Source organism: Xenopus laevis, chromosome 1S (assembly GCF_017654675.1).
Source record: "Xenopus laevis strain J_2021 chromosome 1S, Xenopus_laevis_v10.1, whole genome shotgun sequence".
In the NCBI taxonomy this organism is placed as follows: Eukaryota; Metazoa; Chordata; class Amphibia; order Anura; family Pipidae; genus Xenopus; species Xenopus laevis.
Window position 1 is genome coordinate 83,196,321 of NC_054372.1, and position 24,799 is coordinate 83,221,119.

The 24,799-nt window shown below is 37.3% G+C and overlaps 1 protein-coding gene across 3 annotated transcripts in view; it reads right to left on the reverse strand.

Moving 5' to 3' along the window:
• Nucleotides 1–10,403: 10,403 nt before the first annotated feature.
• Nucleotides 10,404–24,799, reverse strand: part of LOC121399355 (caytaxin-like) — a 42,969-nt gene continuing 28,573 nt past the window's right edge. For 2 of the 3 annotated variants that reach the window (XM_041579840.1, XM_041579841.1), the window contains 6 exons: nt 17,897–18,028; nt 15,643–15,729; nt 14,205–14,303; nt 13,086–13,121; nt 11,753–11,788; nt 10,404–10,676 (listed from right to left, as the gene is read on the reverse strand). In XM_041579840.1, coding sequence (XP_041435774.1) covers nt 10,643–10,676; nt 11,753–11,788; nt 13,086–13,121; nt 14,205–14,303; nt 15,643–15,729; nt 17,897–18,028 — 424 coding nt within the window. In that variant the 3' untranslated portion in view covers nt 10,404–10,642. The remainder of the gene's footprint in view (nt 10,677–11,752; nt 11,789–13,085; nt 13,122–14,204; nt 14,304–15,642; nt 15,730–17,896; nt 18,029–24,799) is intronic. The other variant, XM_041579842.1, reaches the window with a different exon arrangement.

Below are 24,799 nucleotides of genomic sequence, written 5' to 3' on the forward strand. Positions count from 1 at the left end.
TTAAGGCTACATAAGTGCATATGCTCGGATAGTAGATCACTGTATTATAACTTTTTTAGTGTATCTGTCTAAAGAAATGCTACAAGATAAATCTATCATTATTTTGCTCGTTTTTTTTCTTCTCTAGCGTTGATAACCATTTTTTTTTTTACTAAGGGGGTTATGTAATAAAATGGACTGTTTGCCCAGGAGCAGTAACCCATAGCAACCAATCAGAAGGTAGTCATCTGTTTAAAAGCTAACAGCTTATTGGTTGCTTGTTGGCTGCCATGTTTACTGCTCCTGGGCAAACTTAATGCCTTTTATTACATTTGGGGGTAAAACACAAAACAACATTTGCAGACTTTACACAGAAATACAATAAACATAAAACATTGCCATTATTGATAATCTCCTGAACTAAGCACAGTTCAGCAGGATAATGTGACTGTGTTCCTTTTAAATTAGATGGTACACTTTCTAATATTAGCATCTTAGAAAAACTAGTAGGGATGTGTTACTAACAAAAAAAGGACCACAAACTTCTTTCGTTACAAAACTGCCCCAATGCACCTTTTCAGAAATTCGCTGAACTACAAATATAAACAGTACTCCAGTCGTTTAACCCTTTCCCTGCCAAGAACGTAGCTCCTTTGTTATTTTAAAAAAAGGCTGCAAGTGCCAAGAACGTAGGAGCTACGTTCTTTCTTTAATCAGCTGCCTCTCTGCACTCCTGCAAAAATCTAAGTGCAGAGAGGTTCTCCTGGCCCCTCCTCCCCCTAAACAAGGAGCCTAGGGGGCTGCCAGTCGGGTCCTGTGCTACGATTGTCGCAGGACCCGACTTCTTTTCTGGCTTTTTATGTATTTTACAGAGTCACATACAGATATATACACACACTTATTCACTTGTCAGAGCTGTACACACATGTATACACAAACACACACATGTAACTTATAGGATCTTTGTTACCTTTTTTTTTTTTTTCCTTTAGTTCTTCAGTTTATCAGTTTCCCTCTTGTTATTCCCTAAAAAACTGTTGCTTTAGCAGTGTGACTAGTGGATCAAGCATTCTGACCACTAACCACACTGTTGGATCAGTTATTTTGTTATTTTATTTATTTCCCTAATTGTATTTGATTTTTGGGATTTTTATGCTTTCATTGTTGTTCCTTACATTTTTTTAGCGCCATTTGCTATTTGATCATTTGGAGTACAAACACATTTTTAGCAAATTTGGGTTCGTCAGAATGTGTACTTTCCAAAAATATATGGTTTTGGGGGTCCTTGTGCCGTTAGGAGGGTCTTGTGGCACACAATGCGCAGTCAAAGGTCTTTGTTCACAGAAAGCGAATCGGCAGCCGAGAAAATTCATATGCACTATTTGTATTTGGGGTCCGCACATGCCAGCTGCTTTGGTATATCTATGCATATTGGGCATCAAACTGTTAAGTAGACCCTTGGCATCAATATTTAGGGTGTTTTACAATTGTAAGTAAGAAATTGGGTGAGAAAAATGCAGCGAATTACAATATTTTTAGGTGATTTTTTTAGAAATGTCATAAAAACCACAGCCTTTAGTGTAGCTTTGCAGTATGGTACTTTGGAGTACAAAGACATGCATACCCAATTTGTATTCGGAGGAATGTGTACTTTCCAAAAATATATGGTGTTCTTGGGTGAAATTACTCTTTTCTAACTATGCACCTCTCAAAATGATGTTGCTTTTGCGGTACCTGAAATGACAGACCATATGGGAGGGTCTTCGTTTTGGGGCCCCTATATGCCACGTGCTTGGGTACACCTATACATATTGGGCATCAAACTGTTCAGAGGACCCCAGGCTTTCATATTCGGGGTGATTTCTCTTGATACCTAAAAGTATGTGGGTAATACGATGCTACAGGTTAGAAGTTTTGAGGTGATTTTTGGAAATGTCAGCAGAATCACCAAATTTAGGAATGGTTTGCGGCTTGGTACTTTGGAGTACAAAGACATGTATACCCAATTTAGATTTGTAGGAATGTGTACTTTCCGAAAATATATGGTTTTCTGGGATGAACCTACTTTTTTCTACTTTTGCCCCCCTCCCCCAAAACGATATAAATGTGTTGATTTTGCAGTACCTGAAATGACAGACCATATGGGGGTCTTCCTTTTGGGGCCCCTGTATGCCACGTGCTTGGGTACACCTATACATATTGGGCATCAAACTGTTCAGAGGACCCTAGGCTTTCATATTTGGGGTGATTTCTCTTGATACCTAAAAGTATGTGGGTAATACAGTGCTGCACGCTAGACATTTTGAGGTGATTTCTGGAAATTTCGCCAAAATCACCAAATTTAGGAATGGTTTGTGGCTTGGTACTTTGGAGTACAAAGACATGCATACCCAATTTAGATCCGTGGGAATGTGTACTTTCCGAAAATATATGGTTTTCTGGGGTGAACTTACTTTTTTCTACTTTTACACCCCCCCCAAAACGATGTAAATGTGTTGATTTTGCAGTATCTGGAATTACAGAACTGATAGCTCAAATGAGGTGTCTACATTTTAGGGCACCTACATGGCACATGCTTGGGTACACCTATACATATTGGGCATCAAACTGTTCAGTGGACCCCAGGCTTTCATATTTAGGGTGTTTTACATTGATACCTAATGATGTGTTGGAGATATGATTCTGTAGATTGGAAGCTTTGAGGTAATTTTTCAAAAAATTCACCAATTTCTATAAAACATTATAACTTTAGGAAACAATTGCAACTTGGTAGTTTGGAGTACAACGATATATTTACCCATTTTTGATTCACCAGATTCTGTTCTTTCTAATAATGGGTAGTTTTCTAGGGTAAACCTACTGTTAGTGGAATGTTTGGCCTTGAAATCAGAAGTATGCCGTTTGGGGAGCGGTGCTTTGGAAATTTTGTAGTGTACTGCTTGTAGATTTTGATCTATACAAGTGAGAAATCTCCATAAAACTATATATATTTGTTATTGCCGCGTTCAGGAGACATAGACCTTTCCAAATCGGCTGTGTTCTCATACATAAAATAAATGATGTTTCTGATATGTGATTGTTCTTTGTGAAACATGAGTTTTTTCATTTTATTGGACACTTAGAAGCCTATATTTTTTTACAGAAGTAGAATTACACCAAAATTCTTGCATATTTTGAAAGTTCAGGTTGTCCTGAAAAAAACAATATATTGTTTTCCTGGGTAAACTAAAAGACCGCCCCAAGAAAGGCCCTTAAAGTGAAAGAGTGCAAAATATCTAAAAACTGCTTGGCAGTAGATGTTCGCATCTAGGACAAAACGGCTGAAAGGAAAAGGGTTAAGACATGTAAGTACCTCCAGCACAGTACAATTGGATCTCTGCTTTCAGGCATCTAAGCTATGTCAGAGTGTCTGCTGTTGCTGTTGCTGCTGGGGTCAATCCCATACTCTCTCAGTAATACTGATACGTTGGAGGAAAGTATCAGTATTACTTTAAGGGCTAGTCCACACGGGGAGATAGCCACGCGTTTGCGGTCGCGGCGACAAAGCGCCGCGCCAGTCGCCGCGACCGGCGCAGGCGACAGGTTTGTATGGGCGCCTATGTAAAAACGCCTGTGCTAACCACACGAGGCGATGCGCTTTTCAACAGTCGCCTGAAAATGCCTCGCCAGGCTTTTTCAGGCGACTGTTGAAAAGCGCATCGCCTCGTGTGGTTAGCACAGGCGTTTTTACATAGGCGCCCATACAAAACTGTCGCCTGCGCCGGTCGCGGCGACTGGCGCGGCGCTTTGTCGCCGCGACCGCAAACGCGTGGCTATCTCCCCGTGTGGAATAGCCCTAAGAGTACAAACTCCCAAGACCACTTGAATCTCGGACAACTTCCCTATGCAACAGGTATTTTTCTTTGTTTTTGGTGTTTAACAGCTATCAAGCTGTAAAACTTGTTTTATTTTCATTGTGTTTAAAATTTATATTAGTTGTCATAAGTTCCTAGTAACTGACACTAACATGATTCTTTTGATTATTATGATCTTCTTACTTATCATCTACTTCTCACTAATGAGCATGCACTGGTTTCTTGACAATCATACCCCTCATTTGATATTAGCCTTAACCAATACTAAAGTGTGCTTTTAACATTTCTAGGTGTGTGTAAATAAAGTATGGACAGCTTGGCATATTAACAAAATCTTTGCTTTTTATCTTAAAGGGATACTGTCGTGGAAAAACATGTTTTTTACAAAATGTATCAGTTAATAGTGCTACTACAGCAGAATCCTGCATTGAAATCCGTTTTTCAAAACAAGAAATGGATTTTTTTATATCTTATTTTAAAATTGGCTATGGGGCTAGACATTTTGACATTTCCCAGCTGCCCTCAGGTCATGTGACTTGTGCTCTGATAAACTTCAGTCACACTTTACTGCTGCACTGCAAGTTGGAGTGATGTCATTACCCCTCCCTCCTACGCTGTAATGTAAATAGAGCCTTGTCTGCTGAGCCTGTCAATTGAACAATAGGCAGGTATCAAGATAAGCTCCCACTGACACCACTTCAGAAGGACTGAAATAAGATAGTCCTGTGATCACTGCCCCCCACTTACGTTTAAAAAAAAAAAAATATATATATATATATATATATATATATATATATATATATATATATATATATATATATATATATATATATATATATATATATATATATATATATACACATACACACACAATTCATTTTGGCACTGGAAAAATATTTTATATAGATAGTTTATTATATTTGTTTACACAAAAATGAATGGCAGAAACACAGGAGTACACTCCCAGGACTGATGACAGGGAATAGAAAAAAGGATAAAATAAGGAGAACATACTTGAAAACCAGGAAAATTTAAGAGGAAGTCTAGGAAGGGTTAAAATAGCTCAGGAGAAAGGAGGCAGTAAGTAGTTAATGTAAAAAGAAGTATTGCAGGCAGGAAAGGAGCAAGGTGTGTGTGAGGTGGATAGCAGAGGGAACTCACAGCTCCTTTACCACATCAAGTAACCAGTAAAACTAACTAGGAAGGCAGCAAGGAGAGAAAGCTACCCCCTCCAAAGGAATGCAGAGATCAAACTTACAGAACGGCAGGAGCTTTGATAGTGTCTGTGGGAGGAGGGGCTGCTAGTGCAGCTGTAGAGCAGAACGTAGGAAAGTATTGCTTCCCTGCAAACCATGTGACCTCTCTCCTCCAAACATCACACGCATGGGCAGAGAGGGGAGGGGGAGTGTACAGCTAGATTCTCACGTCGTAGTGCGACCTGACTTTTCATTACAGAGTGGCTGCCTCCAAGCACACAGATAATGCTGTGCCTGCTGTTAGAGCAGCACAGGATGAATGTGTAATGAGCAGAAATGGAAGCCCCCATGACAAAATACAAACTAAAATAACTTATGCATGGATTTGTGGATTAACATTTTATTTGCCAGACAGTGTTTATGGATGTGTGTTTTTTATAAAAATGCAAAAAAAAAAAAAAAAATTTAAAATGACGACAGATTCCCTTTAACAGTAGGTGTAACACTTGAGCTTCACTACGGCTATTGCCAGTATGTTCTTGCTCCAACCTGACCTGTCCCTGTTCCAGAACAACTTCTTTCCCTACTCCCTTACTTCCTTCTCTGGTTATCCCTTTCCTGCACAGAACAGGCTTTATTAAACACTAGTTCAGCCTGTTTAAACAATTTGTAGTAATTCACTTTATGTATGTAGTAAAGGGAGCATAAGTGAAAGCCAAAGAGCCAATATTGAAGCAGAATACCAGGGTGGATGTACGTGCGCTTTAGGCGATGAAACTGAATGCTGCAAGTGTAAACATGCCCACTAAGCTCTCTTATGGGGATATGACCAGTACTACTAGTCACCTGTTTATGCTAACATCTTATTGGTTGCTAGGGGTTACTGCTCCTAGGCAAATTTAGTGCCTTATATTACATATGGGGGTAAGTGCGATTTCAGAGGTAAAAACTGTGCTTTTACATGCCTTTTTAATTTATTATGGGAGAGGGCAATTAAAGGAAAACTATATCCCCCAAACACTGTTGGTCTCTATAAAAAGATATTGCATAAAACAACTCGTATGTAAAACCCTTCTTCATGTAAAAAAAACATTTTCATAATAATATACTTTTCTAGGAGTATGTGCCATTGGGTAATCATAAATAGAAAATTGCCATTTTAAAAAACAAGGGCCACCCCCTGGGATCATACAATTCACTCTGCACACAAACATACCAACAAACCATACTTGTTAGGTCACATGAACCAATTAACAGACAGATTTTTGTCTTTTGCTTCTTCCTGAGTTGTAGTATTTCTGGTCAGGTGATCTCTGAGGCAGCACTCTTCAAGGCAAGCGATGTAAAAGGGCAAGATTTACTTAAATATATATTCTAGTTTGATAAGATTCTTTAATATGCCACTTAATATAATGTAAACTATCTGTTGCCTAAGTGTTCATTTTGGGTGTATATTTTTCCTTTAAAGCAACAACTCAAGTCTAAATTTGTAGACATGGAGGGAAAAGTCAACAACCCCTTTAAAAATATTTTTGTTGTGACCAAATAATGACATTTTTGTCTCATCAGTCCAAAGCACTTTGTTCCAAAATGACTGTGTCTTGTCTAAATGAGCTTTTCCATAAACAAGCGACTGTTTGTGGCATGAGTGCAGAAAGGGCTTCTTTCTCATCACCCTGCCATACAGATGTTCTTTATGCAAATTGTGGAGAATTGTAGAACAATGTACAGATACACCATCTGCAGCAAGATGTTCTTGCAGGTTTTTGGAGGTGATCTTTGGGTTGTCTGTAACCATTCTCACAATCCTCCGCATATGCCGCTCCTTAATTTTTCTTGGCCTGCCAGACCTGTGTTTACAGCAATTGTGTCTGTTTACATTCCTTACAGTTGAAACTGACAGTTTAAACCTCTGAGATAGCTTTTTGTCACCTTCCATTAAATCACAATACTGAACAATCTTTGTTTTCAGATCTTTTGTTAGTTGCTTTGACTGCTGTCACTCTTCAGAGGAGAGTCAAACAGAAGCACAACTTGCAATTGGCCACCTTAAATACTGTACCTTTTCTCATGAATGGACACACCTGCCTATGCAGTTCAAGGCTTAATGAGCCAATTTGGTGTTGCCAGTAATCCGTATTGAGCAGTTACATGCATTCAAATTAGCAAAATTACAAGGGTACCCAAATTTTTGCACAGCCAGTTTTTCACATTTGATTTAATTACATACAACTTAATACAGCTTCACTAAAAATCTTTGTTCAGAAAACACCCTAGTACTCAGAGGGAAATGAAAGATATACCACTGTTATCTTTTTCGTTGAAAGTGGAGTAAATTATTATGCAGGCTGAGCGGGGTTCCCAAACTTTTTCATGTGACTGTATTTGCATTGTAAAACCGTGCCCTATAGCCCAGTTCAGTCAGAATGGCTTTTAAAGCAAACATAAAGCATACAGTTTATATTTTTGTGTAATAATACATCATCCATAAATGCATAGAAAAGCCTAATAATGACCTATTGGTAAATAAAGCATTAGAGAGGTTATTGTATGATCCCCATATATTTATACATAGTTATCATATCCCCCCTTAAGCGCCTCTTCTCCAGTGTGAACTTCCCCAATTTGGCCAGTCTTTCCTCATAGCTAAGATTTTCCATACCTTTTACCAGCTTTGTTGCCCTTCTCTGTACCCTCTCTATAATACAATAATGTCCTGTTTGAGTGATGGGGACCAAAACTGTACGGCATATTCTAGATGGGGCCTTACCAGTGCTCTATACAGTGTAAGAATAACCCCCTCGTCCTGCAAATATATGCCCCTTTTAATACAGCTCAATACCTTATTTGTCCTTGATGCTGCTGACTGGCATTGCTTGCTACAGCCAAGTTTATTATCTACATATTTTTAGTTAAGCTTTATGAACCATACCCTGAGTCAGCCACTGACTAGATTGAGCTGAGCCAACAGTGCAGCTATGAGGTGGGTCAGGGAACTTAAAATAATACCACCATACTGATACCATTACTTAATGGGGCAACACTCTCAAAATGCATCTTATTACTATTAATCAGCGAATTTATTCGCCAGGCATGGATTCACGGTGAACTTCTAAATTTCACTGCCTGCAAAAATTGTCGCATGCATGAAAATTGTAGCTTCTCAAAATAATTTGGACGCCCGTTGACTGTAATGCATTTGGACAAGAGAGTCGCACATCTAAAAATTGTCGCTCGTGTCAAAAATGTTGCACGTCAAAATTATTTTGACGGCCATTGACTTCAATGTGTTCAAAATTTTTCGTCGCTTCACAAATTTTTCTGGAGTTTCGCAATTTTTTTGTGAAACAGACAGATTTGCCCATCACTACTATCAATTACTTAAAAAACGTTTGTAGTCAACCCCCCCAGCCTCTTTCATCTTATAGTAATACATTCATTTTACTGCAGGAGTGCACTGTCCATGTTTATCACAATAGAAATAATCCTTTTGAACTCTAGAGCAGGACATGGTTCAGTGACAGAATGGAAGGGTCATTTGTTGATAAGTGGAAAAAGACACAAGAACCAAGCTTTATGCTTGCAAACTTTGTCCTTTTTGTGTACAATGGATATTTAAAGGTTTTAGCAGCTGGTAAATTCCAGATTTCTGGGGTTCGTGTACAAGAGCCATGATATTTGCATTTTTGCACTCTGCCCCATCAACAGAATGTTTTGCAAAAACATGTATTCCCCATTTTAATACAGTGCTGCATATGTTTGTCAGTGCTGTATTCATGAGGAACTGGTGAGGGAAGGCAGGTATGTGTTGAGGCCCAGGCTGGCAATCTGCGGATACTGGTAAATGCCAGAGGGGCTGCTTTAAGATGCCATAGACAGTCACTGTTAATAAGCTCTTTACCTATCACCTGTCCTATGGGAGCATGATCCAGTATGTAAGTGCTTCTCGAATAAGCACGAAGGGGTACGATTTTGCTAACATTATTAAAATTGGTAAAATTGTATACATTAGTTTATACATTTCTTCAGCAGTTATAATTGATACATTTTCTGCTTGCATTGAAATATAACAGCTGAAAGTTTGGAAGATAAACTAACACTTTAACAGGGCTGCTGTGGAACCAGTGGTCCATGGCTAATATTTTTTAAGAATACGTGCTCAGTTATTAAGGGTGCATTTACAAAAAAAATTAGGGAAGGTACAAACAGAACAATGGTGCAAATTGCACTTATTCACTACTCTGCTCCTGGTATTGTGCTTCAATCTGTATGTAGCATTGTCTGCAGGCCCGGATTTCCCTTTTTGGCGTTCCTAGGTCGCCAGGTCCTAGTTCCCACCTCATGGGATTAAATCCAGGCCTGACCGTCTGTATATGTTTGAACTTCATACAGGAGAGGAGGTGGGTGGCATGTGGTTCCCACCTGGACTGTCCCTAGCTTGCACATAATTCAGATCATGCAAGGTGATAGCCCTTTGATAAATATCCACCATATAGGGCTGCCTTCATGCCATGCGGGCTGCGCTCTGCACCTTGCACCAAATGAATCCATACTCCTTATGTGGTCCCTAAAAGGCACTAAGGTGCACCCCTTGGTGCTTCAAAATTTGTGTTGTAAATTACAGGCTCAATAATGTAATTGCCACTCAGCAATGTTTTATAGTAAACTAGTACTTTAACAATATGACAACACATAAAGCCAGTATACCTTTTTTGTGACTGCAAAACATCTCTCACTTATATGAAATGCTAGAACTTGTTTTATTTCCAATGTCTTGAGAAAAAATATTGACAGCATATATTTCAACATGAATTGCAGAAAATGTTCAGTTCATTTAAATAAAATCTTTTATCCTAAGCCTTTTTAAAATCATAAGGAAATATTATCTCACCATAGTCCAGTAGGGTTTTGTTGATTGGCTTTAAACATTTTCGCATCCTTCCATATCACTTAAGGAAACTTTATTTTTCTATAATAAACATACTGCTAACATACCAAAACTTTTTTTTCAAATGTAAACCAAGACATAAACCTAAATCTAGAAAGAAAGGAGTGTTTGTAGGTTGCATTAATGGAGAGATGCACACAAGGCTGCATTACAGCAAATATAATATTTTGAACAGTCTTTAATTCCATTATCTCCAGGAAATCTGAACTTAATATTGTATCAATAGGTCCCAGGCAATGACTGATGTATCATTCTCTTTTGCTTTAATACCATGAAACAGAAATGCTTTATTTTGTGATGTGTGTAAATATTCTCCACAATTTGCTTTGTGAAACAGATAGTAGGAAAACCTAGGCAAAGAGTGTTCCTTTACACATGATCTCACGTCTCTACTTGTTAGATCTGGATTAATAAAACAGTATAGTGTAATACCTGAAGAGTGAACTTTATCACTTTGACAATTTTTTTATTTTAAAAGACGAAGAACAACATACAGTCTTATCATAAACAAGTGGTTTTGATGCTCAAGTCTTTTTCAGACAATAACTCCTAGAGCTGACCAATGTTTTTATAAGCAATATGTCCTCTGGAAGCCATATGTTTTCATCCAGCAAAAGATGTCAAGGAAGGTATATTATTGATAGAACTCCATTTAGTTCAGGGTTTCAATTACAAGAGACATTTTCGTTTGGCTGCATGCTATTATAAATGATTCAAGTAAAAATTATTCATATATATATATATATATATATATATATAATATATATAATTCAATGAAGCATTATCATCTTAAAAAAAAACCTCCAAACAGTAGAATTAGGCTATAAATTATGTACTCTATGCTTTCAGTTTACTGTGCCATCCCAGATTTACAGCAGCCGACAGCAGAGGAGGTAGCTAGCACATGCTCAGTTTGCTTTTGGATACTGATAATCAGTTAAACGCAAAATCAACTCAAACACAAACAAATGTACAGAGCAGAAATTGAGTTTATATCTGTTAAATCTAACTTTAAATTAAAATAAGTAAAGGATCCATATTTCACCTATTAATTAGCTGTATCCAAATGAATGTAGAAGCACTGTCGTAGGCCAAAGTGGTAAACTATATTGTTACATATTGTCCTGCCACATGTGCAGATTATTCTGTATGACTGGTTAGTCTTTGCTAAAGGTCATTTAAAGTGTACAAATAAGAATGCATCTTATAGGTCAGCATTGATTTCATGGATCCCATCTATAACAGTTAAAGGGCTGATCAGGTCATTATATTTTATAACTGTCTAGTTTTAGAAGCATGTTCTGGTAAACCTAGCTACATAAAACTCGTAAATTGTTTTACTACAATTTGTTTTTTAAATAAAAAACTAGAAAAACCTTCACCAAATGATCCTTTCCTCTAAGAACACCTATAAAAATGTATATTGCAGGGAATGCAATGGCTTCCATTTGTATGTTTTATAATTTATGTCATGAGCTCTATCAAACATAACTACCAACCCATGCCCCTTATTATATTATTTAAATAATCAGAATACCATGTAGCATTTTTTAAATAGTAACAGCAAGGGAATTAAGACGGAAACCTTTAGGAAAGACTCGGATTGAGAAAAAGATGAGGGCTGCACATGAAGTAACTGATAAATAGCTATTTATATTGTCGGTTACCTCTACTGTTTCTAAACCTTTTCTGTTGTCCAGATCTTTTGTCTTTTTTTGCTATTTTTAAATATTTCTGGGAATATTATACTGGAGAATTAAGAAACTAAAATTTACCTGTCTGGTACTGCAATCTCTTGCTTCTCCTCTGACCTTGGGAAAAAATATATATGTAATAAACTGTACAAGCCTAACATAGATCCAAGCAACACATATCAAAATGTAAATCAAACGTGGAGGACTATTTATCAAGATTCTAATTTTAGTGATTTTTGAGGTTTTTGAAACACCTGAAATCATCCAAAACCATGAATCAAAGAAAGAAAATCTTCCAGTTATAAATGGGACATCTGCCATTGACTTCTTCACATTTCAAAAGGTATTTTCTTATTTGTAATTGTCACAATTTATAATAAGTTTTAATAAATCGTCTTTAAACCTTCCGTAGAAAGAAAATAGAAAATAAAAAGATTTGTTTTAAAATAGGTAGTTAAATAAATATGAACCAGGTAGGTAAAAGCAAGTCAAATACATATACATCTATGCTAACTAAATTGAAAATTACCGCAAGAATTCAGGACATTCCAGTTCCAAACAGATGTTGCATATGGACCCAATTCCTTCCTGGATGAACAAATCTTTGGGTTTGGAGTTTGCACTGAAAGGTGCGTTCCGACACCGAAGAGAGATTTTTACATGCATTTGAACAGAGTGTGTTTGTGAGTACCCATCCGAAAGCATAATATAAGGAGAGTTCCTCAGTATTTTTGTTATAATCACCGAAAGTGGTGGTGAAAAAGTGGCTGCACATAGTGTGGTAAATACATATATAAAAGCTCCTAATCACAAGGGGTTACATTTATCAAACCATATTGCCCTATGTGGGTTTGTTCTACCCTGTGCCTTTGGCGCTGGCTTCTGTTATAGGTAAAGCGATTTGGACTTGAGGGGATACAAGTAAAGGCCGGCAAGGGGACCGTGGACTCAATTGGAACCTTGGGAAACTGTGTATATATATTTATATATTTTCTATTTTCTGGACATAGAAATAGCTTGTATGCTTGCAATGGTAGCATATGGTGCAGTCTTTTGGATCACATGAATTGGCTAAGATCCAGTAGATACAGCTGTCCTGCAATACTTTGGAATCATCTGTTTTTATAGAGGCAGAGGAAAGCAGATCTGCTTCTACGTGCACACCCATGAATCTCCATTGACAGGGCAGCATTGAGGGGATATTAGATGAAAATGCAAATGTTCAGAAGCTATACTGAACATATCTAGTTTGTAGAGCTACTAACCTAATATCTATAAGGTACTCATGTATTATTCTGAGAGCAGGACTCCCTTGCCCCTTTCAAGCACAAAGCCCAAGGTTACTGATTTCGCTTACCTCCAAGATTGTTCTGTAATGTATATCCTGGTTTGAATCCCCCAAAAATACACTTACCTCTCTCTTTTGGCTTTCATTCTTTCTTCGTCATATCTGTAACAAAGTGGTAATGGTAGGTGTGTAATTTTGAGATATACAAAATGCAAAAGAAACCCCAAAAAACATAATAGGAGTTACTATTAGTAATGGAGTTCTAAACCCAGCCTATAAATTTTCAACAGCAGGGTCAGTGCACATCCCTCCGGCCCATTTCCTTTCCCCAACTACACTGATGTAAATCCTGAAAACTGCCCCGCAGGTCTGAACAGTGAGGGTGGCTCTGCACTCAAAGTGTTGCAAGTGCAAGGAGCATCTACAGGCATATGTACCTTTAATGAATGACAATGTTTGCTCCGTTTTGCTCTAATTTCATGGAGGCCTCTTAACTAATTTTTGAGATTGAGGTAAAAACAGTGAGCATAAAAAAAAAAACTAACGAAACATCTTGCAACCTTTAGCGATGCACCGAATCCAGGATTTGGTTCGGAATTCGGCCAGGATTCGGGCTTTTTCAGCAGGATTCGGATTAGGCCGAATCCTTCTGCATGGCCTAACCGAATCGGAATCCTAATTTGCATATGCAAATTAGGGGCGGGAGGGAAATCACGTGACTTTTTGTCACAAAACAAGAAGTTAAAAATATTTTTCCCTTCCCACCCCCAATTTGCATATGGATTCGGTTCGGTATTCGGCCGAATGTTTCTCGAAGGATTCAGGGGTTCGGCCGAATCCAAAATAGTGGATTCGGTGCATCGCTAGCAACCTTTTTCTTTAACACTAGCGTATTTAAGAAAAAACTTTGACAGAATATTCCCGTGCATGGTTTTCTTAGAAAAAAACAAAATACGCCAGCGAGAATCACATTGTTCCATTCATTTTCAACAAGGTTAAAAATGAACTGGGAAAATAAATATATTTAATTAAAGAGGCAATTACCATTGACTCCTATTGAACCTTGCAACCTTGTCCTTGTTGAGTTTTTTCAGGAAACTTTTTGTGGTTTTATTCTTTAATAAATCCTGACAATTTAAGGTTCCAAAGAATATTCTCAAGTGTATTCCCATTCATGTTTTTCACAGCCTTCTTTCTCAAATCTTGAAAAAAATTTAAACTCGACTTTTGAAGTAAACAACTTACTGCAAAACACAATCAGGGATATGTATGTTCTCCATGGGAATTATTTGCTCTAGGTCCTCTAAACTGTGAACATAATGGATCTTATTTATAAATTTCACGCTGTAAGGGGAAAAAGAGAAAAGGTACATTGAAGTGTGGCATGGCTAGAAACCGGATTCACATTTTTCCAAATATTATACAAAGAGAGAGGAAAAAAAAATGTAGTTAACCCCCCAAACAATACATTATGCTTATAACTTATAAAGACAACCTTTAGCAAGATTAAAGAACACCACTAGAGTGAATATTTGTTAAAGAAATGTAATTTAAAAAGTGCATAATTGCAACAAAAATGCAATTGCGATTTTTCTATAGGTAGCCAGAAGAGGCACCTAACTAGGGTGCAATGATGGGGGGCCCTGGGCAGGTATCTGGCAGGTCTTCTGTCTACCCCTAGTCTGGGTTGACATGCTTCCTCTGCTGCTCTTCCTTCCCCCTGTTGCTCAACCCTACCTCTCTTCCCTCTGTTCCTTGCTCCTACCTCCCTCACGGGGAGTTCCACTCCGCTGCGCTCCTCTCCCTCCCCTCTGTTATGGTGCAAGAGTGCAATTGCGCTCTCTGCACTAGAAGAGCTGTATTTCTGGGTTTAATGACCGGAAATTTACTTAACTTTTACTTAACTTAAAAGTTACCAGGCGTGGCTTTTTTAGACTATTTTTTCACACTAGTAGTGGTACCCTTAAGCTGGCCATAGGCGCAAAGATCCGATCGCATGAATCCTCGATTCATACAATTTTCGGACCGTGTGTAGACTCCCAACATTTTTCGTCCCACAGAGATCAGTCAGGTTAAAAGATTTCGGTCTGCTGCCAATAATTTCTCTGCATGTATTGCTGATCGGACGATTTTCAGTGGGAGACTGTAACCAGCTTTGTTGGACATAACTTTCGTACGATTGCTATCAGGGGCAGAACATCGGCTGATCTGTTTTTTTTACTACTTTATTTGATTGCAATGGTTAGTGGCAGGTCGGGAGATGGGGAAGTCTGATCGTTTGAGGATTCGAACGATCGGATCTTTGCATTCATGGCCAGCCTTACATTAATGCTTGTGCCTTTCAGAAAGTGAATGTTTCAAAGGTTGTTGACCTAGGTTAACCAGTAGCAGATACAAGCTGCAATGGAGCATATATTATGGAACCCCTGTATAAAAAATAATGGATGGCAATATAATCAATGTTTATTTTATAGAGTAAAATACAAATAAGTTAAATTCTACCTAACAAGTAAAGCAGTCAGTGAACCCACAGTGACACCACACCATGACTCATCTTTTTATTTTTTTCAAAATCTGTTCCATGTGACTACAGGGCATTTCTAATATAGATTTTATTTAATTAAAATCTTCAGTTCATATTTTTTAATATTTTAAACTAATTTGTGATTAAAGAACAGCTAACCTGATAAAAGGTCTGGAGATAGCCAGCACTGTTCTGATAAACCAAGAAGGATGGACGATAATCAAAGATTTTAGGTTTTTCCTTAATCTAGAAAAATAGTGTTGAGAAATTGCCATTATGGAAATGTTTAAAAAAATATTCTATAGTATGCTAAATTGCAATTTATACTACATATGAATAACCTTTCTTCTCTGTTTACCATATGTATGAAACTTAAACCATTTAAATGTACAAATAATAAGTAGGTAAAGATTAGAGGTATAGAAGAAATTATAATAAAAAATATAATCAAAATTATTCCAGAAAATATTGAAATCAAAAACATAAAGTACATACAGAAGATAAGGATGGTTGAAATGAAAAATGGATGGCTTACTTCTCTCAAAGACTTGTAAATCCTCAAAAAAGAATATGAAGTAGGTATGAAGAAATAATGAAACTATAAAATCCTCTGTTAGAAATATAAATGCATTATAACTATGGAGCCCATGAAAATGATTTCCATGCTTTCTAATTGAGAATGAGACTCAATAAGAATCATTTACAAGCGACCAGCGCAGTTTGCCAATTATACTTTGTAAAGTTCTGTGGGATTTTTTTCTCTAAGTGTTGTGTCTCCCGATCATTTTTGTAAAATTATGGTCGGGAATGTTGCGATGCACTTGACTCAGCTGAAGCTGATGCATCTTGCACTTTGAAAATTTAGAACTCTATTGTGTCCAATTCGTGTCAATTAGGGGCCCATTTACTTAGCTCGAGTGAAGGAATAGAAAAAAAAATACTTTGAATTTTGAAAGGTCGAATATGGCTACTTCAACCATCGAATAGGCTACTTCCACTATGACTTCGAATCAAATGATTCGAAGTAAAAATCGGTCGACTATTCGATAGTCAAAGTACTGTCTCTTTAAAAAATACTTCGACCCCCTAGTTCGCCACCTAAAACCTACCAAGGCCAATGTTAGCCTATGGGGAAGGTCCCCATAGGCTTCCTGTAGGAATAGCGCTAAATCCTTCGATATTCGAAGTAGAAGGACTTCAATTCGGCAGTCGAATATCGAGGGTTAATTAACCCTCTATATTCGACCCTATGTAAATCTGCCCCTACGTGTCACTTCTGGCACCCTCTGCAACTGTTTCTTTAGAAGCAAGATTATAGTGCTAATTGTGGGAACCAATGAGCTACTGACACTTTCCATCTCTACGGAAGGGCTAGAAGTAGCTTTTGATGCAAATACCTGTAATGAACTGAATTTGTTTGCACAGCTAACAGCTGCAAAATGCACTTGTGACTTGTAAATGAGCCCTTGTTTGTATCAGCATGCCATCAAAGTATATTGTAAGTGAACTTTATGATGTGAAACATAAAGGAACTTACAGTTGCATTTATCTCATACCAATATAAAAAGCATCTATGTAAAAGACAAGGAACCGGGGGGGGGGGGGGTGCCAATACAGTATATTAGGTGACCTACAGTAAATCCAAACTCTACGTTTTTATCTGGGCTGGTTTAAGAAAAAACAGTGATCCGGGGGGAAAAAAGTACCGCAGCAACACTTTTTTTAGTCTTCTTATTCAGTTTTCAAAGGTTTTTTTTAAATTATAAAATTCTACACAAAAACTGTAATTGTCCTCAATTAAGTTTATTTTTTGGAATTAGGGCATTTTCCTCTCAATTGTTAGCATATTTATGATAAAAACTAATATAGAAAAAAACGAAATTTTATTAAATAATGGAAGGAAAACTTGATTGCAAATGAAAATGACATTGTTTCATTAATTTTCAATGAGTTTGTAAACAATTTTACAATTCTTGAAAAATAAAAATCTTAAATGTTGAAAACACTCCAGTCCAGTTACTTTATTTGCATATTCAAGATTTTTACATAAATTAAATCCTGAAAATTCAAGGTGAAAAAATTACCACCACCACCACCATTATTTTTGCTGAAAATGTTCTCAAATTACAGTAAAAACATGTTCTATAATTTAAATGAGTTGACCCCTTAGACATGCTCATGTGCGAGAGAATAGAATCCAGGTATGTCAGATCGCAGTGTGGTATTGCAAGCTGGCTTTTATTGAAAAAAATTAAATAAACAAAAAAATTAAATAAAAAAAGCATTGATTTGTGTTACTCTAGATTTGTCTTTCCAGATTTAGTTAATGTTGAAGAAATCTTATCTCTTTTGCATTTTTCTTAAGCAAGGAGGAGAAAAAAAATCTAATACATTCAAACCAGTGATTACTCACCTCCTGTCAATCATCTGATAGCATTTCTTTAGCCATCCTATTCCAGGCATCCTTCTTCGTGGCGTAGCCCCATTTAGGTAAACAATCATATAATCCTCAGCAACCAGCAGCTCCAAACTGCTTATGACATAACTGAAAAAACAAAAATTGGTCAGCAAAAATAAGTGGGGTCCAGGAGACTACCCTTGTGCAATATTTATTCTGCTGATACATATTATATTGTTTAATAAAAGAAATACACCCTCTTGTAACATGAAGGAGTTCCATTACCCTATGAAGGCACAAGACTGAATTCTGAGGTGACTTCGTATATGCACTTGTTTTACAACAGGGGGTACATTATTTATTATAACCGAAACATTTCAGAAAGTCAAGTGACAGAAATTGCATCACTAAGCAGTAATTATAACCGATAACTTCACTAAACATTGTTTATAAGCATATCATTTACAGGATATTTATGGCTCTTATTTATTATAATATTATTACACAATTTTATAGCGGGAAAACAAAGAATTTCCAACAGAGCAGCTTTTTAGTCAGAAGCAGCACATAGGGCTATTGCTTAGGGTGCAAAAGCATTTGATTCTTGCCACCAATTGATCAAAACATGTGCTGTAGCCTTTAAATGCAAATGCTGCCTTCATCTGGTGAGACACTTAAAAGCATGAAGCTCTGGCCAACAAAATGTATATGGGCATATTCTATTTCTGACTACTGTTTGTTAAGTTGTATCCAGATGATGGCTTTCCATTGTACATAACTGCCTGGCTATATGATGCAATTGTGATTAACTTGTTCTGCTGACATTGGTAATAGAATACATAATAGACCTGAGAATGGGCTTAATTCTAATTAATTTTTACGTTTTCAGTACCCTAAGGTAATATCCAGGCTTGGTCTGTGGGGAAAACACCAGGAAAATATCCCCCTGGCTATCAGTCCCCCCCAGGTCTCTGAAAGTCCAGCCCTCTTGGGCAACTCCTCTCTCACACACTGCACATCTGCTGCTGACTCCCTTAAACACCCCTTGGCTGTCCAGCCCACCTTCTGGCTGCTTAACCCTCTGGTGTTTCTTAAAGGGAACATTCTTAAATGGATGGCTCAGAACCTAAAAACCGGGGATACGTATCTGCCATCCACTATAAATCCCGTCCGGCTTGTACAATATATATATATATACATTAAATAATGTTTTATTAACAAAAGACTAAACATTAAGAAATACTAAGAAACACAGATAATCATATCACTGTTAAAACACTCCTTGTTTAAGAGAGGAAAATACTTATTACTTAAAAGGGGTGTTTTAACAGTGATATGATTATCTGTGTTTCTTAGTATTTCTTAATGTTTAGTATTGATATATTTCGAGTTATGCTATTGGATGCATTGTGATGATGACAAGGATGACATGTCAGCCAATTAACTTTTCCCGCCATCATGGGTATTTAATGCATTTTTCATTGTCTGTTGTTACTTTGAGAAAGGCCGAAACGTTAGTCTTTTGTCAATAAAACATTATTTAATTTTTAAGTCCTGAGAGTGTGGACCTTCTTTACTGAATAATTATTTCAAAAATATTGGACACTGCACCCAGGCAGGTTGGACCTAGCGACGAGAGTGCCGAATCCCCCAAAGTTCTTGTGTATAAATATATATTTATATATATATATATATATACTATGTCCAAGGTACCTGCACTCCAACCACTTAAATATTTTCACGGGTGCTTGGTCAAAGTAGTACTGTATAATCATCAAAGGATGGACTAGCACTCCAGTTTTGATAAATAATGGTGCTTTTATTCACATATCATCGTGCATCCAACGTTTCGGCCCGCATTGGGGCCTTTATCAAGGATAAAAGTGCTTGTGATGATTAAACAACTTATATACCCACAATACCCTCCAAAATGGGTGTCATCATGACATCATCAAGTTGTGCCATAAGCATTTAGTGCAATTAAATTCACATGATTAAAATATATAATTAAAAATACATAGCTAGAAAATACATATTAAAAAATACATATTTAAAAGTACCTTATAATTTTGTGCCACTAGGTGTCATCAGATTATAGTGATACAATTTCCTTCACCAAATTGTAATAATACAAAATGCTGTGTATTTAATCCCAAAAAAAAGTTGAAAAAACTGTTACAAATTGCTTATGTTGATTCCAGAAGCAGCAGATACATTGTAACAGCACCTATAAATAGAAACAAATTTTATCTTAACCATTTGAAACATATGTGTCAATCTTATCAGGACTATGCCTAGTATTTAGATACATATTGTCTATTTTTCTGTAATAAAAATAATAAGGTGCTGTTTAGTAAAAAGGGTGAAAAAGCCAATTTAGACTAAAAAACATCCTAAAGATTGTTGCCCATTAAGACCCTTCGGTACCACACAATCCAACTCGTGGATCCAGAAAGCTTCCCTTCTTAGTAATGTGTTATCATAATCCCCCCCTCTCGCTTTCCTGGGGATCTGTTCAATTGGCATACATCTGAACAATGCTGGACTATGCCTAGCCTCTGCCCAATATTTTGCCATGGGTTGCTGTGTGATATCCTGCTTTTTATTTTTATTTCTCTCTACTCTGTCCGGATCCATTGCTGCCCTAATGCTCGACCTATGCATTGCCATTCTTTCCTTAAATTGTCTGGTAGTTTTTCCACAATAAATCAACCCACAGGGACACTTAATGATGTATACCACCATGGTGGCATCACAAGACATCCTCTGTCTGATGGTATATTTCTTACCCGTATGGGGGTGGGTAAAGAACGAACCCAGAATCAATGCACTGCATAATATGCAGCCTTTACATTTATATACCCCTGGTTTTTGGAGTAAAAAGTGCTGAACTTGGGGTTTCTGGTATTTATTTATCGGATCCGAAGGACTCAATATCTCCTTCAAATTGCTCCCTCGCTTATAGCTGAATTTTGGTTTAGAGGGCATCTTTTTGGCAAGGGTCTCATCCGTAGTTAGAATCGGCCAATGCTTTGTAACACTTTGTTTAACCGCTGTACTGTGTGGCCCATAGCGGCTCACATAATATAAATCTTTGCCGCTACCCTTATTTTTATCTTTGCATTTCGACTCCTGTTCCTGCAGTACATCCTCACGATTAAGTGAAAGGGCCCATTCCTTTGTGTCTAACAACAATTTTTCTGGGTAACCCCTATCCAAAAATTTTTTACACATATTAGTGAGATCTTCCTCCCTCTTGGTTTGATCATTATCAATGCGTACCACCCTTAGCATCTGTGACCTGGGTAACGAATTAAGCAGATGCCTCGGGTGGTTGCTATGGTAGTGAACCAATGTATTTCTATCCGTTGGTTTTAAATAAATACATGTTTTTAATTCTTCAGCATCTTTGTATATTTTCACATCCAAAAAATCAATTTTCTGTGCATCATATTTGACTGTAAATTTTACTGGACTATCCAGACAATTTAGACGTTCCACAAATGTATGCAAGTGCTCTACTGGTCCCAGCCATAAGAAAAAGACATCATCTATGTAGCGTCTATAGAATGCCCCATATTTTCTAAACAGCAAATTGCCCAATATATGATCCATCTCGAATTTATACATATAAGCATTCGCATAAGCTGGGGCCACTTTCGACCCCATTGCAGTACCCGTGCGCTGTACATAGTAGCCATTTTCAAATTTAAAGTAATTTTTATCCAAGATGAACCGGAGTAAGTCCAACATAAACTCAATGGGTGGACCTGAATATAAAGAATTGCCGGTGACCAATTCCCGCACTGCCTCCACACCTGCATCATGTGGGATGCAAGTGTAGAGGCTCTGTACATCCATTGTCACCAATATTATGTCTTTATTTGGAAAATTGATGCTCCGTATCATTTTTAAAAAATCATTAGTATCTTTCAAATAGCTACATATATTTTGTATACACGGTTGCAATAAATAATCCACAAACGCTGCAATGCCCTCATTTAAAGAGCCATTCGAGGAAATTATTGGGCGGCCTGGCGGCTTTTGTAAACTTTTGTGGATTTTAGGCAACGTGTATATCATAGGTCTGATCGGATGTTTCGGCAAAAAATATTCAAACATATGTCCGTGATCCACCCACTATTCACAGCAAATTCCAAAATGTTATTAAGTTCTTTATAAAACTGCTCCGTGGGGTCAGAAGGTAATTTTTCATATTTGCTTACGTCAGATAATTGGGACAAAAGTTCATGTTTATAGTCCACATAATTCATAACGACAATTCCCCCTCCCTTATCAGCAGTCTTTATGATAATATCCTTATTTTGTTTCAAGGACTTAATAGCTTCTTTTTCCGCTACAGTCAGATTGCCCCTCAATTTTCGCTGTGTGCTATAGTAGGAGGACATGTCCACGTTTAACATACGATTAAAAGTCTTGATGGATGCATTGGCACTTACTGGGTCGTATGTACTTTTAGGTCTAAATTTACTCAAGGTAGAGACTATCCCCTCCGGGGTGCCTGCATGTCTGTCAGCCATATTTATATACGGATAAAAATTACTTTAAATTTGAAAATGGCTACTATGTACAGCGCACGGGTACTGCAATGGGGTCGAAAGTGGCCCCAGCTTATGCGAATGCTTATATGTATAAATTTGAGATGGATCATATATTGGGCGATTTGCTGTTTAGAAAATATGGGGCATTCTATAGACGCTACATAGATGATGTCTTTTTCTTATGGCTGGGACCAGTAGAGCACTTGCATACATTTGTGGAACGTCTAAATTGTCTGGATAGTCCAGTAAAATTTACAGTCAAATATGATGCACAGAAAATTGATTTTTCGGATGTGAAAATATACAAAGATGCTGAAGAATTAAAAACATGTATTTATTTAAAACCAACGGATAGAAATACATTGGTTCACTACCATAGCAACCACCCGAGGCATCTGCTTAATTCGTTACCCAGGTCACAGATGCTAAGGGTGGTACGCATTGATAGTGATCAAACCAAGAGGGAGGAAGATCTCACTAATATGTGTAAAAAATTTTTGGATAGGGGTTACCCAGAAAAATTGTTGTTTGACACAAAGGAATGGGCCCTTTCACTTAATCGTGAGGATGTACTGCAGGAACAGGAGTCGAAATGCAAAGATAAAAATAAGGGTAGCGGCAAAGATTTATATTATGTGAGCCGCTATGGGCCACACAGTACAGCGGTTAAACAAAGTGTTACAAAGCATTGGCCGATTCTAACTACGGATGAGACCCTTGCCAAAAAGATGCCCTCTAAACCAAAATTCAGCTATAAGCGAGGGAGCAATTTGAAGGAGATATTGAGTCCTTCGGATCCGATAAATAAATACCAGAAACCCCAAGTTCAGCACTTTTTACTCCAAAAACCAGGGGTATATAAATGTAAAGGCTGCATATTATGCAGTGCATTGATTCTGGGTTCGTTCTTTACCCACCCCCATACGGGTAAGAAATATACCATCAGACAGAGGATGTCTTGTGATGCCACCATGGTGGTATACATCAAGTGTCCCTGTGGGTTGATTTATTGTGGAAAAACTACCCGACAATTTAAGGAAAGAATGGCAATGCATAGGTCGAGCATTAGGGCAGCAATGGATCCGGACAGAGTAGAGAGAAATAAAAATAAAAAGCAGGATATCACACAGCAACCCGTGGCAAAACATTGGGCAGAGGCTAGGCATAGTCCAGCATCGTTCAGATGTATGCCAATTGAACAGATCCCCAGGAAAGCGAGAGGGGGGGATTATGATAACACATTACTAAGAAGGGAAGCTTTCTGGATCCACGAGTTGGATTGTGTGGTACCGAAGGGTCTTAATGGGCAACAATCTTTAGGATGTTTTTCAGTCTAAATTGTCTTTTTCTCCCTTTTTACTAAACAGCACCTTATTATTTTTATTACAGAAAAATAGACAATATGTATCCAAATACTAGGCATAGTCCTGATAAGATTGACACATATGTTTCAAATGGTTAAGATAAAATTTGTTTCTATTTATAGGTGCTGTTACAATGTATCTGCTGCTTCTGGAATCAACATAAGCAATTTGTAACAGTTTTTTCAACTTTTTTTTGGGATTAAATACACAGCATTTTGTATTATTACAATTTGGTGAAGGAAATTGTATCACTATAATCTGATAACACCTAGTGGCACAAAATTATAAGGTACTTTTAAATATGTATTTTTTAATATGTATTTTCTAGCTATGTATTTTTAATTATATATTTTAATCATGTGAATTTAATTGCACTAAATGCTTATGGCACAACTTGATGATGTCATGATGACACCCATTTTGGAGGGTATTGTGGGTATATAAATTGTTTAATCATCACAAGCACTTTTATCCTTGATAATGGCCCCAATGCGGGCCGAAACGTTGGATGCACGATGATATGTGAATAAAAGCACCATTATTTATCAAAACTGGAGTGCTGGTCCATCCTTTGATGATTATATATATATATATATATATATATATATATATATATATATATATATATATATATATATGAAACTATTACATAGTTTTCAGGAATTGTCTCAAGGATTTTGATAAATAATCAAGATACATCAAGGTTAAAATTCAGAATCTGTCCACTAGAATGGGTCCTAACCAATATTGACACAATTGTGTCCTAAACTTTCATGCAACCAATGTGTATAAGAAACGGATCCGCACACACGCTGATTAATGCAGTCGGGGAATATCCCCTTTTATTCAACCACCAAACATTCAACGTTTCGGGGGGGGGGAGCACCCGGGAGCACCCACCCTTCATCAGCGTGTGTGCGGATCCGTTTCTTATACACATTGGTTGCTAAGGGACCCAGCTGGGTCAACGGAAGGAACGAACCACCAATTGC